Source organism: Oryctolagus cuniculus, chromosome 1 (assembly GCF_964237555.1).
Source record: "Oryctolagus cuniculus chromosome 1, mOryCun1.1, whole genome shotgun sequence".
Taxonomy (NCBI): domain Eukaryota; kingdom Metazoa; phylum Chordata; class Mammalia; order Lagomorpha; family Leporidae; genus Oryctolagus; species Oryctolagus cuniculus.
In genome coordinates, this window is record NC_091432.1 from 142,566,683 (window position 1) to 142,584,867 (window position 18,185).

Sequence of the window (18,185 nt, forward strand, 5' to 3'; positions counted from 1 at the left end):
TTTAACTCACATGCAGAGGGCCGACTCAATGCACAACTGTCCTGGACTGCATTAAAAATATTATCATTTCAACATACAATAAATCTTCAAAAATTAAAGAAATAATCTACCTTCATTTTTGGACTAAGTCTTCTAAATCTGGTAAGTTTTCACGTTCCATCTTGACCCCGATACCAAATTTTAATCAGAAATTCTTAGTGTATACATTCCTATTTCCTAAAAATTTACAGCTGGAGAAATGTAGATGCAAGTACATACCCAAGTTGTTCCAAACAACAACTGAATTACTAGATTTTACATTTCAACTTGAGATTAAATAAAAAATTCAGGTCCACAGGTGCACTAGAGACCTCATTGCTTAACAACCAGGTGTGGCATTCGGCTGCTGTGTCCAAGGCCCACAACAGATGAGCGTCACAGCAGTTACCACAAGGACGAGTCAGACATAACTGCGGATCCTGAGAGTGGTGGGAGAGTGGGGAGCAGCACCAGGCACAAATGCCGAGAGCAGACTGTGACGCACGTTACCCACAGGGGAAGGAAAGCACTCCAAGAAGAGCACGCGGAATGCACCAAGGGAGGCTGGCGCCGGGCGAGGCTGACAGTGTGTGGAGATGGGTAGGGACAGTCACGCGTGTGCCTGGAGCGGTGGGAAAGGAGGTGGAAAAGGGGAGCTTGGGGCGGTATTGCTGAGAGCCTCAGAGCAGGCCAAGGAGCTCGTTCTAAATGCACTGTCCATGAGGCAAGGTTTCAGGTGAGGGGGATGGATGATGTGAGCTGTCTGGGGAAGACCAGCACTCGTAGTGATGTCAGTGATGGACGGGAAGAGGGAGAGACTGGCACCCACAAGACGAATGAGCTACCACTCAGACACAAGCAAGAGGCAGTGAAGGGGCAGTGGGAGGTGCCAGCAAAGGGCGGAGGAGCAGAAATGCGAATCAGCAGCGCCCAGGGCCTCGGGACTCTGCGCAGGGCAGCAAGGAAATCAAGGGCACAGGAGGAGCCAGGGTTCTGCACCAGTTCAGTCAAGGAGTAGAGAAGAACGGCTGCACAGAGGAAAGCTATTTCTAGCATATTTGCATAAAAAGAAGATCCGAATACATGTGCATATGGGGTGGGGGGAGCCTTTGGGCAGACATAAAAAGAAGTCAAAAACCTATTTATAGAGCTGACAAATGAGCAGAATGTGCAGCTTTCTCAGAAATAACACACAGCCGCCCTCTCCATCAGTGAAATCAACAAACTATAGATCGAAAACAATTTTTAAAAACTGCACAGAATATGTAGCAATTTTTCTTATTATTCCCTGTGTAACAAATATTTGCACAATATTTGCATTGAAGTTGGTCTTATAAGTAATCTATAAATGACTTAAAGCATAGCTTCTGGGGCTGGTGCTGTGGTGTAGCAGGTGAGGCTACCGCCTGCCATGTCGGCATTCCATATGGGTGCTGGTTCGAGACCCGGCTGCTCCACTTCGGATCCAGCTCTTTGCTATGGTCTGGGAAAGCAGTAGAAGATGGCTCAAGTCCTGCACCCTCGTGGGAGACCCGGAGGAAGCTCCTGGCTCCTGGCTTCGGATTGGCGCAGCTCCAGCCGTTGTGGCCAACTGGGGAGTGAACCAGCAGATGAAAGACCTCTCTCTCGGCCGGCGCCGCGGCTCACTAGGCTAATCCTCCGCCTAGCGGCGCCGGCACACCGGGTTCTAGTCCCGGTCGGGGCGCCGGATTCTGTCCCGGTTGCCCTTCTTCCAGGCCAGCCCTCTGCTGTGGCCAGGGAGTGCAGTGGAGGATGGCCCAGGTGCTTGGGCCCTGCACCCCATGGGAGACCAGGAAAAGCACCTGGCTCCTGGCTCCTGCCATCGGATCAGCGCGGTGCGCTGGCCGCAGCGCGCCGGCCGCGGCAGCCATTGGAGGGTGAACCAACGGCAAAGGAAGACCTTTCTCTCTGTCTCTCTCTCTCACTGTCCACTCTGCCTGTCAAAAAAAAAAAAAAAAAAAAAAAGACCTCTCTCTCTCTCTCTCTGTGTAACTCTGGCTTTCAAGTAAATAAATAAATCTTAAAAAAAAAAATAAAGCACAGGTTCCATACAACCCTATACCTTTCAAATAAGGAAGCTGAATATTCATGGATCCTGGTATCTGTAGGGTGTCCTGGCAACAATTCCCTGAGGATACCAAGGTTTAACTGGATGGGAGAGCTGAGTACATTGTTTTATGGTATTATTCATTGGGAGGTAATTCAGCCACTAAAAATCACCACTCTTGAATTATATTAAGGGATATGGGAAACCACTCAAGATACATTCTTTTAAGATTTCTTTATTTATTTTGAAAATCAGTTACAGAAAGAGAAAGAGAGACAGAGAGAGAGTGCAAGATCTTCCATCAGCTGGTTCACTCCCTAAATGGCTGCAGCGTTCAAGGTTTGGCAGATCCGAAGCCAGGAGCTAGAAGATTCATCCGGGTCTCCCAAGTGAGTGCAGGGGTCCAAGGACTCAGGCCATCTTCCACTGCTCTCTCCTATTCATTAGCAGGGATCAGAGGTGCTGCAGCCGGGACACGAACCAGCCCCCATGCGGGATGCCGACTTTGCAGGCAGCAGTTTAACCCACTATGCCACGACGCCGAGCCCCTCAGTATATATTCTTAAAAAATGTAAGTCTGGAAGATAAGATCCCCATTTGATTTAAAAAGGACACGCACCTACAGTCCATACAGCACGGAAACACAGGAGGGCGCACACCAAGCTATTATCAGGCATGAGTTACCTATGAGGAGTAACACTGAAGGGGCAAGGGCTTTTATGTTCTCTGTTTTGAACTTGCTACAGAGAGCACATTATTTTTACTTTTACCAGCGGAGAGGCCTGACGTGTGGAGCAGCGAGTTAAGTGCCACCTGCAATAATGGAGTCCCATATGGGCACTTGTTCTTATCGCAGCTGCTCTACTTCTAATCCAGCTCCCTGCTAAGGTGCCTAGGAAAGCAGCAGATGGCGGCCCAAGTGCTTGGGTCCCTATACCCACATGGGACACTGGGATGGAGTTCTGGGCTCCTGGCAGGAACCAGGCATTTGTAGAGTGAACCACTGGATAGGAGAACTCCTATCTCTCTCTCACTCAGCCTTTCAAATTTAAAAATAAAATGGAGGGAAGAAAAAAAAATATGTACTTACATGTCCAGAAGAATGACTGGCAGAATGTATATCAAAAAATGATGTTGGGGGGCCGGCACCATGGCTCACTTGGTTAATCCTATGCCTGTGGCGCCGGCATCCCATATGGGTGCAGGGTTCTCGTCCCGGTTGCTCCTCTTCCAGCCAGCTCTTTGCTGTGGCCCGGGAGGGTGGTGGAGGAGGGCCCACGTGCTTGGGCCCCTGCACCCGCATGGGAGACCAGAAAGAAACACCTGACTTCTGGCTTTGGATCGGCGCAACGCCAGCCGTAGCCGCTCTTTGGGGAGTGAACCAATATGGAAGGAAGACCTTTCTCTCTGTTTCTCTCTCTCTCACTGTCTATAACCCTACCAGTCAAATAAATAAAAATAAAAATAAAAATAAATGATGTAATGATGTTGGGATGGGGGTGAGGATGGACAGAGGAAGGTTCCATAATGGGTACCAAAACAGTCAGCCAGAAGCAACAAGCCCTAGTGCTGCACAGCACAGCGAGGTGGCTGGAGTTCACCATCATCGTTTATCCACGCTGCGTACAGAACTGGAGGAGAGGAGCTACGGAAATGGACATGATCGACTGCCTGATCTGAACAGTTGACACTGCGTACATACAATGAAATAGTAGATGGTACCCATAAAAACTATAATATTCATTAACAATGACAAAAAAGAATGTCCAGTATATTATAGTCCAGGTTTACATGGCATGATCTATCCAATTCACAGAAATACCAATTATATGAAATAACAGTATCCCTCCCCCCCAAATTATCTCTGGGTCATTTTTTGATTCTTTATTTACCAACCTTTTTACATTGCAAAGTGATGTGTAATACTTCTATCACCGGGAAAGCATGTCATGAAAGGAAATAATCTATTACACTAATGGGAACAATCAATTTCAAATCTCTGCAAGGCCAAAGGGTACGGGATCGAGGTGTTCTCCAAAGAGGTTGGGATCCAATTTCTTTTGCTCCTGCGGGGCTCAAGCTTGCTTTTATACTTTTATTGATGCTGAAGCTATTTCCACTTTTTTTTTTTTTTATGGCTTCCATTCGATGTGGCCAAAAAGGAAAATTGAGGCCAACCACAAAGCCAGCCTTCCAGAGAGGAGACAAAAGGCCTCTGTAACCTGTGGAATGAACACTTCACCAGTAGAACGTGACCCTTTTGTCGTGAGTGAGCGCCGCGGCTGGTGGGCAGGAATGTGTAGCCAGAACAAAGAGCGCGGGGCGCGATTTCAGAGCTCTGGCTGTCGTTCCGGGGCAAGCACACTGGTAACTTTATATTATAATGATGGGGTCCGAGAACAAGGTGTCCCATTCACAGCAGGGCTCCGGTAGCCGGTAGCCGGAGGGCCCAGGGTCCCCGCAGGGCCTTTCACGGAAGTGGGAACCAGACGGGGAGCTCTGGCGGGGAGCGAAAGCGGCTGAGGGCAGGCAGATCCCCGCCGCCGCATGAATGATGGCAGAAAACGGGGTGGAAGAGATGGAAACATGCCGTGTGCTCACTTGCCGGGGGAAGGCGCGCACTAAATCAGGGTCTTTTCTGTGTGGCGCTGTTGTTTTTACTGAACAGTTAAGCACCCACGGAAATACCAGTTGGGTTTTAAAGACAATTTATAGCCGCTCGGCTTCATTGCACCTGGCTGTTTTGACAGCAGGTTTCGTCAGTTTATAGCGGAGATTCTTGTCTATGCTCTAAGCTGTCACTGATGCAACCAGACCCTTGGAAAAAAAAAAATGTACGGCTCAGGGGCAAATCTCTCCCTTCACGTCCCGCTGCCCCTTTTAAAGAAAAGCACAAGTCTCCCGCTGGTGGCAAAGCCTCCTCCTCCTCAGGGGAGATCACAGACCGTGCTGGCATTGAGAGGGTCAGTGCCAGTGCCACAACCCAAGTGGGGTGTGCCTGCTGTCCCTGGGCATGCAATTAAGGGCTCTTTCTTTTCCCCTTCCCTTGGGAGCCACGGCCACAGAACAGCAGCCTTGTTGTTCCAGTCCAGGAAATCTGGGAGCTGCCTCTCTCAGCTCCCACTGCTTCCCGGCCTCCAGGCCACACCAAGAATGTCTGGGAGCCTTCTGACAGTTTGGCTTCAGAACACAGAGCTAAAGCGGCTTCTGAGAACACCACCACACCACCTGACTCCCTCCACCAATCTGAACCACGCAGGGCCAGGCTTCGGCTTTCGGTGACCAGATAGACCTTAATTTGTTTCCCCAGAGTTTCTGTACTCAGGGAGTGGTCTGGTTTGGAGGTCACCTTCTAAGAAACCACAACATGTAAGCTGAAAGCGTGGCCTCCCAGCCAGGCCAGGTGCTGCTTTGTCCCACCCTCTGTTTTGTTTTGTTTCCTTATTATTAACACTCGGAATTTTATTCTCTCTCTCTCTTTTTTTTTTTTTCTCCCAGAAAGCTCAGGCCAAACCAGTAACTTGAACGGGTGACACGCATTCCTGAACTGTAGGTAAGTGTCCTTTGTCGGGAACGAGCTAATGGTGGCGACATCGTCCCCTCGTGGGGTGGAAAGGACAGAGAGGTGAGCAAAGGGATGAAAGCGTAATGGAGATCGGTCCCTCCTGTTCCTTCATTTCATGGGTCACAGCCGTTCGTTGCCATTCAGACACTCCCGAGGGGAAGCTCATGTAACCACATGAAACCAGAAACGAGCGGGCCGAAAGTGGAGTTTCTCACCACCACGGGGTCCACCCCTGCACACCAAGGCCCACTACAATGGTCAGTTGAAGAGGGGGAGCCTCAGCTGTCCCCAGGCTCTGAGAGGCGCAGGAAGTGGGGAAAGTGGAAGACGAGGGGACATATCAAGACGACTGATGCCCAGAGAGCCAGGGCTGGCTAGAAGGAGGTTTGTCCCTCAGTCACTCATGGACTGAAAGAGAACAAAATCTCAAGTAGGAGCTAGGCCAGGTCACCAAGGAAGAAAACTGACTCCAAATGGGTCATCCAGGTGAGGCGGCTTGAGCAGGGACCTGCTGCCGAATCAGGGGAGGGAGTCCAGGGCAGGTGCCCTGTGGAGGAGAGGCACAGAAACTGTGGCTGCCACAGGCCACGCAGAAGTTGTAGCAAACCGGTTCACCTGCCTGGCTCCAACCAGAGAGACCAGAGGCAGGCCTTACCGCTGAACCCACTGGGGCCATTACACTGTTGCCTGCTGACTCCACCCAAAGTCCACCCCACACTTGTCAAGACCTCATTTTAACTCAGAGTTTGGGGGCTGCCATCACACCCACTGATGGTACCAAGGTCATCTGGAAGAATGGCCAGAGGTGCCAAGTCCCTGGTGGCAGGGAGCCCAGCATTTCCCCGGATTACAGATACTCCCACTTGGCAAGGCCATTCCTCTTATACACACGGCTTAGAACAGCACAACTGAGAGGCTAAAGAACCAGTGTTACAGATGCTCCTGTGGCGGTCAGCCCGAGCGGAGAGCGGACCTACCTGCGGTATCCCAGAGCTCTCGAGCCAGTCTTGGAAGATGCTTTCAACAGACAGCCCGAGCCTTGAGGAGTGAAACAACAAGACAACAGGATTAAAGAGTTGCACCATGCTCCCCTCGGCAGCCCTGACGGCACACAGTGGTGCTCTCCAGCCACGGAGGCACCAGCAGCACATGCGGACCTCAGGGCCATGATGGGCACAGACGCGTGCTGTGCAAATCACGAGCAGGGCGCCGAGGGGCTCAGCTGCAAGAACCAGCATGGCTTCCCTGGTCTCTCACCGCGCAGGCTACGGCCTGCTCCAGGAGAACCACAAGGGTTGCCTCCGTTGAACTTTGCTTTCATGCCCTGCTGTCTTGACTACTCCTTAAAATTACGGTGCCGCGGCTCACTAGGCTAATCCTCCGCCTGTGGCACCGGCACCCCGGGTCCTAGTCCCGGTTGGGGCGCTGGATTCTGTCCCGGTTGTTCCTCTTCCAGTCCAGCTCTCTGCTGTGGCCCGGAGAGCAGTGGAGGATGGCCCAGGTCCTTGGGTCCTGCGCCCGCATGGGAGACCAGGGGGCAGCACCTGGCTCCTGGCTTTGGATCGGCACGGCGCGCTGGCCGCAACACGCTGGCCATAGCGGCCACTTGCGGGGGCGAAGCAATGGAAGGAACACCTTTCTCTCTATCTCTCTCTCTCACTGTCTAGCTCTGCCTGTCAAAAAAAATTACTAAGTATCCAACACATTTAGGGTTAACAGACCTTAGGGACTATCCGGCTTCCTCCTTAAAGTGGTTTAAAGCAAACCCCGTCCCCCTGCTCCTCGCGGGTCTCTGCTGACCACAGAGGCCCACCTGGCCCCCTTGTATGCCTCCCCATGTGCCATACACATCGTGCTTCCTGGCCTCTGCCTCACGAACCCACTCCTGTTTGTGACTGTGATTTATCTGATTACTTGACTGTAACTGTCCCCTCACCACACCCATGCTCTCTGAGTTTAAATCCTGGCACTCACAAACAATGGTTCCTGGTATGAAAGGGGATCCCTACAGATACTGTTTATTCCTATGAACAAAGCACATCTCACTGTTGACTCAATAAACATTATTCCTTTTTTAAAATCATATTTGCCGCTCCCAGTAAAACGGTTCCAAGTTGTTAAGCTCAGCATCTTTCTAACAATTATATATTACATACTGCACTGTGTGTTGATTACGTGAATATGGTATCATACTCCCTCCCTCTCTTTTGGAATCAGAGAAGTTGAGGAAAGCTAATGCTTTCTGAATTTTAAGGTGCTGGCAGGCTAGGTATAGCCCCACCTTGCGGGTGCCGAGGGAGGAGTCAGCTTGGGTGGGGGTGGACAGAGAGGGGACCGATGGATTTTCTCCTCCCTCCCTGGCACTGGGGAGCAGTGCACCTGGTCTTCCTGGCCAGACCAAAATCAGAGGTTGTTCCGGCAGGCAACGAGTGCTAATTCATTAGCAGGGAGCAGGATCGGAAGTGGAGCAGCCAGAACACGCACACATGGGCTGCTCGCGTGGCAGACAGCGGCTTAAGCCCACTACACCACATGGCCAGTCCCAACCAGTGCTATTTCAGAACAGGAAAAATACCTGGAAGGCAACAGGGCTTACACAGAGCAGGGGTTTGAATTTCTATGAGAGATGACGGCTCTCTGTGGGATTACGGGGGGCGGGGGGAGAGGGCAGAGAGAAGACGACAACCTTGCCAAGTCCTCCTCGGCCCCAGCCTCAGTGGAATCCCTAGCCATGCCTTCCCAGTACTGCTTTGTTTTCCTTAAACAGCTTGGATCTCAGTGCGAATGCCAAGTGCCCCTGAAAGCTGTGAGGGTGTAGGTGCAGGTTCATTTGTCTGCGTGCGTGTGTGTGTGTGTGTGAGAGAGAGAGACCAGAAGAGAGGAGGAAGCTCCCGAGCACCTTCAGTAAGACCTCTGTTCTTCTCAGAGCTGGTTGACCTGGGAGAAGAGCTGAGTGCCCATGAACCGTTCTTCCAGGAGGAGGAAAGTGAGGCTGACCAGCCGCTTTGGAGAGAAGCAGAGCTGAAGGTGGTCAGAGAAGAAACGGGGCCCTCGGCCCTGCAGGAGGGCGGACAAGTAAGTTAGAGCGGTCCCAGAGCCCTCCACAACAGCTCACAGCCCTGGGCTGTTCAGGGGCGAGGGCAGGAACTTGATGGCCCCACCAAACAAGTGTCCCGTGCGGTGGCAGCCACGGGGATGGACGCACGGCGGGGTGGGGGGGGGGGGTCGGCGCTCGTGCCAGTGAAGACAGGCCTGCAGCCGAGTAATCTAGCCTTCAGTATAGATGAGAAACTCCATCTTACATTCCAGCCTCACGTGAGAATAAAAGAGTTTCCAGCGTCCTTAGACAAACACAGAGAAAAGTCCTCCAGTAGCTGCCTTTCCAACCAGAGACGGACATTCCTGTACCTGGAAGCCTAGGGCCAAAGCTCCTGTAACCCATCCTTCAAGTGACACTCAGGAAAGCTCTTTTAGTTCAAGAGAAAGACAGGCAGAGATCTCCCATGTGCTGGTTCACTCCCCAGATGCCTGCATTCAGGCCAGGCCAGCGACTCCAGCTAGAACCCCCATGTAGGTGTCAGGGGACCAAGTATTTGAGTCATCACCTGTTGTTCCCTGTGCTTTATAGCAGGGAGCTGGAATCAGAGAGAGCGAGCGAGCCAGGACCCGAACCAGGCACTGGAGCATGGGGCACACAGGCATCCCAAGAGGGCTTTCAATCACTGTCCTTACCGCCCACCCACTCAACCCCAACTTCTGAACCGAGTTTTGCTGTGCCTTGGCATTCTAGGAGATCGGATCTTCTCAAACCCTGCACAACTGAAGCGAGACAGGCGGAATTCAGAGAGGATTTAGAAAGAGTAGCAGTGCTGATCAAAGGGGGAGGCACACTGGATCCACGGGGGGCGGGGAGCGGGTGGTCAAGGGGACGGGGATTAAATATCCTGCAGAAGAGAAGTCTGAGGAGTGACTTAATTGCCATTTTCGGGTGATTTTACAAAAGATGGTGAACAGCTGTTGTGCATCGCCACAGAGGAGTGACGCCGAGGACACGGACATAAATTTCCTTTGGGGAATTTTCGCTTACAGGCACTTCTGCGGGGCATGGAGGAGGGGCTGGGAGTTAAGTCCTGGAATGTCACTGAGTGAGGCCCCGAATCTTCACCAGGGAACACTAAGCATGGGCAAACTTCTTGCCGTGGCTAATGTACAGTGGAGGCCCACTGGGCACGGGGTCTGGGGGAGACCGAGGCGAAAAACTCAGGAAGACACTGGGACATATGACAGACACCAGTCAGAGTGCTCCGGGTGCTGGTGGAGATGAGGATGGGAGTATGGAAGAAGTACGGGTGTGGACGAAGCAGCACATGCTTCGGACTGCACAGGTCGGAGGCAGATGGCTTCAGGGGAGACCCATCAGGCTGAAACCGTGTGGGGAGGATGGATATGCCATGCTGCCCCACGGGGCAGGACCCTAGAAATGAAGGAAGCACACACAGGGCAAAGAGAGCAGAAGCAGGACATCCCAGAGCAGCCGTGTGGACACGGCTCACCCAGCTGGCCTGGCACGTACAGGGAGGGGAGGACAGAAACAAGCAGGGTGTCCTTTGAGGACCCTGGGGGCCTACTGGGCCTTGGCTTTCTCGGCGAGAGCTCTGAAGCATGGCTGCCAAAGAATAACCAAGGGAGAGGCTGGAGGCAGCGAGACCAGACCCTGGGAGGTTGCCGAATGTGTTTACGCAGGAGCCAGAGAGGAGCCTACCAGGTGGGGGAGGGGGCAGGGGGAGATGTGGGGGTGGTGTGGGCACGGTCCTGCAGCAGGGCTGGGGGACAGTGTATGCTGTGACCCTCTGTATGCACTCTGGCAGTCCATGGCCAACTCTGAAGGTTAGTTCATCGCCAGTTAAGACAATCTCTGCTTTGCCAGTGTTTAGTAATTATATACGGAGATACTATAATGCAGTGACACTAAACATAAAACAAACAAAAACCTCAAGAAAAGGCTTGGAAGTAGTAGCTACTGTTTATTGAATAACTACTATGTAGTAGACACAACAGACACAGATCTCATTTAAACTTTACAGTAGGGGCTGGTGTTGTGGTGCAGCAGGTTAAGCCACCAGGTGAGATGCCCGCATCCCATACTGGAGTGCTGGTTCAAGTTTTGGCCCTTGAGTTTCCAATCCAGTTCCCTGCTAATGCACCTGGGAAGCAGAGGAAACGGACCCAAGAGATTGAGTTTCTGCCACCTATGTGGGAGACGTGGATGGAGTTCTGGCTCCTTGCTTCAGACTAGCCAAACCCCGCTGTTGAGGCTATTTGGGCAAATAACCAGGGTCACTCTGCCTTTCAAATAAATAATTTTAAAAAAACACCCTTTAGGTGCTGGAGCTGTGGCATAATGGGTGATGCTGATGCCTACAGTGCCAGCATCCCAAAAAGGCACTGGTTCAAGTCCTGGCTGCTCCACTTCTAATCCAGTTCTCTGCTACGGCCTGGGAAAGCAGTAGAAGATGGCCCAAGTCCTTGGCCCCTGCACCCACGTGGGAGACCCAGAAGAAGCTCCTGGCTCCTGGTATCAGATTGGCGAAGCTCCAGCCATTGTGCCCAAATGGGGAGTGAACCAGTGGATGGAAGACCTCTCTCTCTCTCTCTGCCTCTCTTTTTGTGTGTAACTCTGACTTTCAAATAAGTAAATAAATCTTAAAAAAAAAAAAAAAAAAAAAACTTTGCAATTCCTGCAATACCTGTACAAGAACAGCACTGTCATTGCTGACTCTGACATGAACAGATAAAGGTTCCCAGTGCCATGATGGAAGGGCTGGGATTCAAAGCTGAGCGGCCAGCTCCAAAGCCCCAGTTTTTGTTTCCTCGCCCACGGAAAGCTTAAGGAGACAACGCCGACTCCCCCTCCTCGCTGACGGCGGCCCGTCCCCCACGGCAGCTGCCCTGCCTGCTGTCAGCCCTTCGAATACATTTTTGAAGAGGTGGGGAAACCGCTGTAAGGGGCAGGAGCGCTCACCATTCAGCTGCATCCGGGAGCAAAAAGTGAGCGCAGAGAACATGTGTTTTCGGATCGCTTTCCGTAGGGAAGGGTTAAAGCATCTTACACCCATTATCACTTCATTCCTCCTAACACCGCTGTGAAGTGGCGTGGCGTTTTAGCAGATGGAGAAACTGCAGCCTAGGAGGACTCTGGCCAAAAGTCAGCCCGGATGGAGGGCTACAGAAAAAGCCCGGGTTCCTCAATTCCCAGAGTCAGTGCACTGTGCCCATATGGGGGCTGCTACCACGGACACCGAGCCACTAAACCAGGAGAGGAAGACGGATGCATCAACTTCAGCCGCTAAAGAAAATTCCTCCCTGAGGCACTGTGAAGCTGCCCCACCTGCCAGGGAAATGTAACAGATTGCAGGAAAATGTTTAATTTTCAAAGCAATGGACTATATGTTTTAGGAAAAGAGATAACACGTATGCAGGTTTTTACTGCCTTGATCGAAATTACTGGGGTGCCAACGCAGGTGCATTTTTGGGTCTGGGCTTGGATAGTTAGTAGCGGGTAAGCTAAAAGTTGACTTTTTCAAATGAAGACGCTCAGAGTCCAAGCCAGTGGTGAATTCTTTCCCTCTGAGATCATGTGGCTTAGACAACCACAACAGGCAAGCAGAAGCATTTCCACTCAGCTGGGACCCGGGACTTACAGGAAATCACTCTTCTGCATGTCTGATCACTATGGAAATTGATTTTATACAGACAGCTAAAAGTACACAGACCCAAGACTGCACGTCCTCTGTATCTGTACTAGCGAGCCGCCGCTTCCCGCCTCATCACCAACAGCCAGGCCTCCGGGGTGGGGGGCGGATCTGGGAGAGCAGGTGGCTTTACCCTCCGGCTGGCCGCTCCCTTGCTCTGCTCCTGCATCCTACAGGGCCACTCTGAGTTTCAACCATCTCTCTCAGCTATACATGCAATGCTACTTAGCTCAGGCAGCAGGGAGAATGTGCGGCCTCCCTGGCATGATGCTGCTTACACAAATAAGCTGGGTTTAAAGCTGAGAAAGTGACCAGTTGTTCTGTCTAAGTACAAATAAACAGCGGCTTGTGTGAAAATGGCATCGCACCTGCCTGCGCTGGCTCGCTCGGTTGATTTCTGAGGCTGGCTGACAAGGAGGGGGAGTCAGAGTCGCCACCTCCGTTACTTGGGCCTAGCAGCTCGTTGCTGATCAAGAGAAAAGTGTTTATCATTCTTAGCTCCTGTCTTGGGCCTCCCGAGAATTCCAAAGTGCACATTCTGTCAGTGTTTCTAAAGGAAAGCACATGGCTGCAGCAGCTTTCACATGAACTAAATGACAGACACAGACCTAAAGAATTCCGCAGTGCCAGGCACTAGACAGGGGTGAAGCAGTGGAAGCCCCAGGGCCTAGGGCTGAAACAGAAAATGCCCTTGTTCTGGAAGGCAACTTAAATTCCGCATGCATTTCTTTTTATTATTTATTTGAAAGAGTTACAGAGAGAGGTAGAGACAGAGAGAGAGGTCTTCCACCCGCTGGTTCATTCTCCAAGTGGCTGCAACCGCCGGAGCTGCTGAGCCAATCCGAAGCCAGGAGCCAGGAGCTTCTTCCCAGTCTCCCACATGGGTACAGGGCCCAAGCACTTGGGCCATCCTCCACTGCTTTCCCAGGCTCATTAGCTGAGAGCTGGATTGGAAATGGAGCAGCTGGGACTTGAACCGGTGCCCATAAGGGATGCCGGAGCTACAGGCCAGGGCTTTAACCTGCTGTGCCACAGTGCTGGCCCCTGCATGTATTTTTCAATTTTAGTAATTTATTATTTAAAAATTTTTTTTTCTCATTTTTATTTGAAAGGCCTAAAGAGACAGATCATCCATCTGCTGGTTTACTCTCCAAATGCCAACAACATTCAGTGCTGAGACAGGCCAAAGCCAGGAGCCAGGAATTTCATCGAGTCTCCCACATGTGTGGCAGAACCCAAGCACTTAAGCCATCAACTGCTGGATTGGAAGCAGAGTAGGCAGGACTCAAACCAGGTACTCCAATACGGGACACGGCTGTCCAAGGCACTACTTAGCGGCTGTGCCAAACGCCCACCCAGTAGTTTACAATTTTAGGTTCCCTCTCTGCAAGTGGACAGAAACAGTGTGCATCTCAGAGCTTTGCACCTGATTATCTTCTTGATCAAAACAAGTTTTGTTTGCGCTTGGGCAGATAATGAAGACTGCTGACATAACATTTACAAAACGAGTACTCCCCAGCTCCCTGGAGGAGGGAGAGTATTGGATTAAAGCAAACACTGAACATGTACACACACACACAGCCAACTGGTGGGAAAAGAAGGAACCAGAAGCTGCTGATAACACTGGACTCCCAGCAGGCCAAGGAGTACTGGATAAGGTCCTCGGCAGGCTACTCTCTTACAAGGGAAGCCTGGCACCCAGGATTTGCCTGAATTTCTCTCTAAACACATTGTTTTTCTGCCCTTATCTCTGCCCTCCCATTCCCTCTGCTCCACGCTGATTTCCAAGACAAGCACCTGCCCTGTAGCTTTTCGCTGTGACTTCAGAGTGTGACCGAGTGGCCAAGAAAGAAAGGTCAGGCTCATGCCTAACTCTTCTATTCAGCTTTCACAATCGGTCAACCAAGCCCTCAGATCCGTTCCTACTCACAAAGCCCACTGCTGCCATCACCATCTCTCTTGCAGCTCCAGCTCTTGAGGTCTCATGACCAAAAGGCTCTGCTGGTTTGTAAGAGATCCAGCCCTCACTGGCCCTGGCCGTCCTCCACACTGCCCCAGAGGGATCTGTCCAGTCTGCCAATGGCACCCCCTTCCTCAGACCCTTCAGTGCCTCTGCCACGGAGGCTCAAGGCCAAGACTGAGTGAGGGGCCCTTTCTCTGCCCACAGGAATTTCATCAGAACACCTCCTCCAGGGAGTCCTACTGGCCTCTTCCATCCACGTCTCCAGGAGTCCATCAGGAGAGGTTTGCACATGGGATTTCCTCCTCTCTGGTCCCCAGTGTCCAGCCTGGAGCTTGCCACGGCAGATGCTCAATAGAGAATGTTAAATAAATGCTCAAAGCCAGAAAACAGGGCGAAGGCCTCATGACACGGAAAGCGAGCCCGTGCATACTAGCTGGCAGGTCTGTGCTGAGGAGCCTGTGCCATTCACAGCAGCTCACGTGCCTAACAGATGTGCCCGAAGATCAGTTTGCAACAGAGGCCAGCGATCAGAGGCTCCAGGGGGTAAGGCGCGGGCCATTGGAGACCTGGATACAATTGGTACAATATGTGGCATAGGTAATAGGGTAAACAGTCCGTTTTACTAGCCTGGTGAGATTGTTGAGATTAGTTAGCAGGCAAGAAAATGCTCACGTTTTAAAATACACCCTGGTATTCTTGTTGAAATAGATTGACTGGAGGAATGAAATCATCTTAACTTTGAAAAAAATTTTTTAAAGCAGCTTAAACCTGCTGGCAAAAACATGATCTTAACTGTAAGAGGTATCCTATCAAGGAGCATGTGGCTGGTGGCTGGAGGTTGGAGGCCAGCGTTAAGACAGGGACCGCTGTTCTTAAACGTCCATAATCACAACAAAAGTCTCTTTGTGGGCCCAGTGTGTTGCCTCAATAAATACGCACAATGATAAAATCCAGGTCCCCCAGAGCCAGAGGGCTCAGGGGCCATCCACATGAACTCCACAACCTTATTAGGAAAAGGATTAAAAGAGAGAAGGCCTCCAAACCCAAAAATGCACTTTGTTGCTCCAGTGAAAACTGCTCTGTTTATGCCCTAAGAAAGTCTTTCTGAAAGAATGCACAGTCACCACGCAGAAGCGACTTTGGGACAGCCTAGATAGTTCTATGCATTCTCTTTTTCCCTCTGCTTTAGTTCCTAAGGAAACAGCTCTTCTATCAGAGGGCTTGAAAAGTTGTTCTGGGACAGGTATGAAAGAAAAGAGAAAAAAAAAATGTCTTTCCGGGAAACTGTTGGTCTTGTTCATGAGGAGTAACTGCCACAGCTGCTGGGATTTGTTTACGTACAGAAAACCCAAGTCGGCTGGAAAACAAAAACAAACGCACACCTGTGAGCTAGCCTCACTCCCTCCAGGCAGCCTCCTGGAAAGCTCGCTCAGCCAGGCCTTCCTTCAGCACCAGTGGGCATGCGTGCAGGGAGGGGCAGAAACCAGGGAATTGATCAAATAACACGGGTATATTAATTCTGCATGACGCACAGGCTTACCGGGTCTGCATGTGTGTGTGTGTGTGTGTGTGTGTGTGTGTTTCCACATTATTAACAACAAAGAAGAAAAACACTTCTACCTGTTTGAGAAAGAATTTGAAGGTAAAGTTGGAGGAGTTTAAAAAACAAAGAAAAGGCCAGGCAGCAAGGCAATGCTTAGGAAAACTCTGTGCATCCTACAGCCCCTGGATCCTCTCCTGAGTCTGCGTGCCATCTCCTGGTAGCAAAAGCCCTGATACCTCCTCCTTACCCGGTTTACCCTGCCTCTAGGGCAGGCTCATCGACAGGAGGGGCCTGGCCTTGCATGAACCTCAGCCTCTCTGTCTGCTTCAGAGAATTCATTTCCACATTTGGAAATCTGTGACACGCATACAAACAGCTAAAACTGTGGGTCAGAAAGCAGGAGACAGCATTGTTACCTTTTCTTCAAAGACACTTTGAATTTCCCTAGATGCACCCACCCTCCTTAATGTCAGTACTGGTCTGGCCATCAGAAAGTCTGTTTCAAAGACAGGGCACTTAGTTCAACAATTGAGATGCTGTGTGGAGGGGCTGGCACTGTGGCATAGTGGGGTTAAGCTATGGACTGCAGTGCCAGTATCCCATATGGGTGCCAGTTAGAGTCCCGGCTGCTCCACTTCCAATCCAGCTCCCTGATCATGTGCTGGAAAAGCAGCAGAAGATGGCCCAAGTCTCTGGGCCCCTGCACCCACACAGGAGACCTGGAAGAAGCTCCTGGTTCTTGGTTTCAGCGTGGCCCAGCCTCAGTTGCTGCAGCCATTTGGGAAGTGAACCAGTGATGGAAGATCTCTCTCTGTCTCTCTTTCCCTCTCTGTAACTCTGCCTATCAAATAATTAAAAAAAAAAAAAAAAGATTCTGTTTTGTATCTTGTGTGCCTACACTCCATATCTGGAGTGCCTGGGTTCAAGCCCTGGTTCTGCTCCCAATTCCAGCTTCCTGCTTATGTGCACTGTGAGGAGGCAATAAGTGGTGGCTCTCAGGGTTGGGTCCCTGGCACCAACATGGGAAACGCAGATGGAGTTCCCAGCTCGGCCTCTGGGCTCTGCCCTTGCTGTTACAGGCATTTGAGGAGTGAACCAGCAGATGGTAGATTGTTCTCTCTCTCTCTTTCTCTCTCTCTCTCTTTCTCTCTCTCTCTCTGCCTTTCAAATAAATAAATTAAAACAGATTATGTGTCAGGGTATTCATTTTTAGAATTCAAGCTAAGACAAGAAATCAGAAGGACAGGGTTGGATAGGTGTAAGACCTATGTTCAACCCATGACATAGGTCTTACACCTCCTCCATGACCCAGTCAGTGCAGAACTGGACACCTGCAAGGATCAGCATCTCCTTCCTCACCAGGGCAGTGAGTCCATACTGAGCAATGCGCTGAGAAGAGCATGGGCTAGAGTCAGACAGATCTAGCTCCCCTCTGCACTGTCTCTACTGCTGAAGTATCTCGGGAAAGCTACCCAACCTCTGGGAGCCTGTTTCCTCCTCTGTAACACAGGGGGCAGGGGCATAGATGCTAGGGCCGGACGGCTTGGACTCGAACTTCAGCCTGGGCTGGCTACTTATCCTCTTGGCTCCTCAGTGCTTCTCTTGGTAAAATAGGAATTAAAACATAATGTACCAAATAGTGTTGTTTGGAGGATGAAATGAGTGGTTGAATATAGTAAACTCCCAGTAAGCACTTGCTTTTAGTAATGACTATGATGGTGATGGTGATGGTGATGGTGACGGTGATGGTGACGGTGATGGAGATGGAGAGGGAGAGGGTTGTAGTTAGGGCTGATTATTGCACACAGACCCGTCTACAGCACCTGATGCACAGATGACTATAATAATCGTTTAAGTCACTAATTGAGCACCTCCTTTTTAAAAAGATATGCTAGCTCTGTTAGTCCTCCCTAAAATTATGCAACCTGGGCCAGAAACTGAAATTTGCAGAGATAAAGTGACTTGCTCGGGATCTCATAGTTGGGAAGTACAGAGCTGCGTTTAGAACCCGCGGAAGAGCCTGACTTCAAGTCCCAGGTCTGACGACTACACCTCATTTTCATACCACACACTGCCATCAAACAGCATTTCATCAGAGAGCCGTGTTAACTGGAGCCCTCCCCTAACATTTAGGACTTGCCTCTCCTCCATTCTTTTCCACAGCGGCTGAGACCACAGACAGTCTTTGGCTTAACTCCTACACCATGGTCAGGGTTCCTGACTCTGGGAATCCCAATATCAACACAGGGTCACCCTAAAATTTGGTTGATTTTCCT

The 18,185-nt window shown here is 50.9% G+C and overlaps 1 protein-coding gene and 1 long non-coding RNA gene across 29 annotated transcripts in view; one reads left to right on the top strand and one right to left on the bottom strand.

The window, feature by feature from the left end:
• The window catches only part of AOPEP (aminopeptidase O (putative)), a 404,877-nt gene that overhangs the window by 122,451 nt on the left and 264,241 nt on the right, over positions 1-18,185 (bottom strand). For all 27 annotated transcript variants that reach the window (XR_011379142.1, XR_011379141.1, XR_011379138.1 and 24 more), the window contains one exon: positions 6,629-6,689. Coding sequence is in view for 19 of the 27 variants with exons in the window: in XM_070049764.1 (XP_069905865.1) it covers positions 6,629-6,689 (61 nt within the window). In the remaining 8 variants the exon portion in view is untranslated. The remainder of the gene's footprint in view (positions 1-6,628; positions 6,690-18,185) is intronic.
• Positions 5,330-11,382, top strand: LOC127482828 (uncharacterized). 2 transcript variants are annotated; one of them, XR_007908666.2, is made up of 4 exons: positions 5,330-5,455; positions 5,585-5,639; positions 8,578-8,726; positions 11,034-11,382. It is a non-coding gene; the product is annotated as an uncharacterized lncRNA (long non-coding RNA). The 2 variants fall into 2 exon arrangements; XR_007908667.2 differs by having other exon boundaries at positions 5,340-5,489.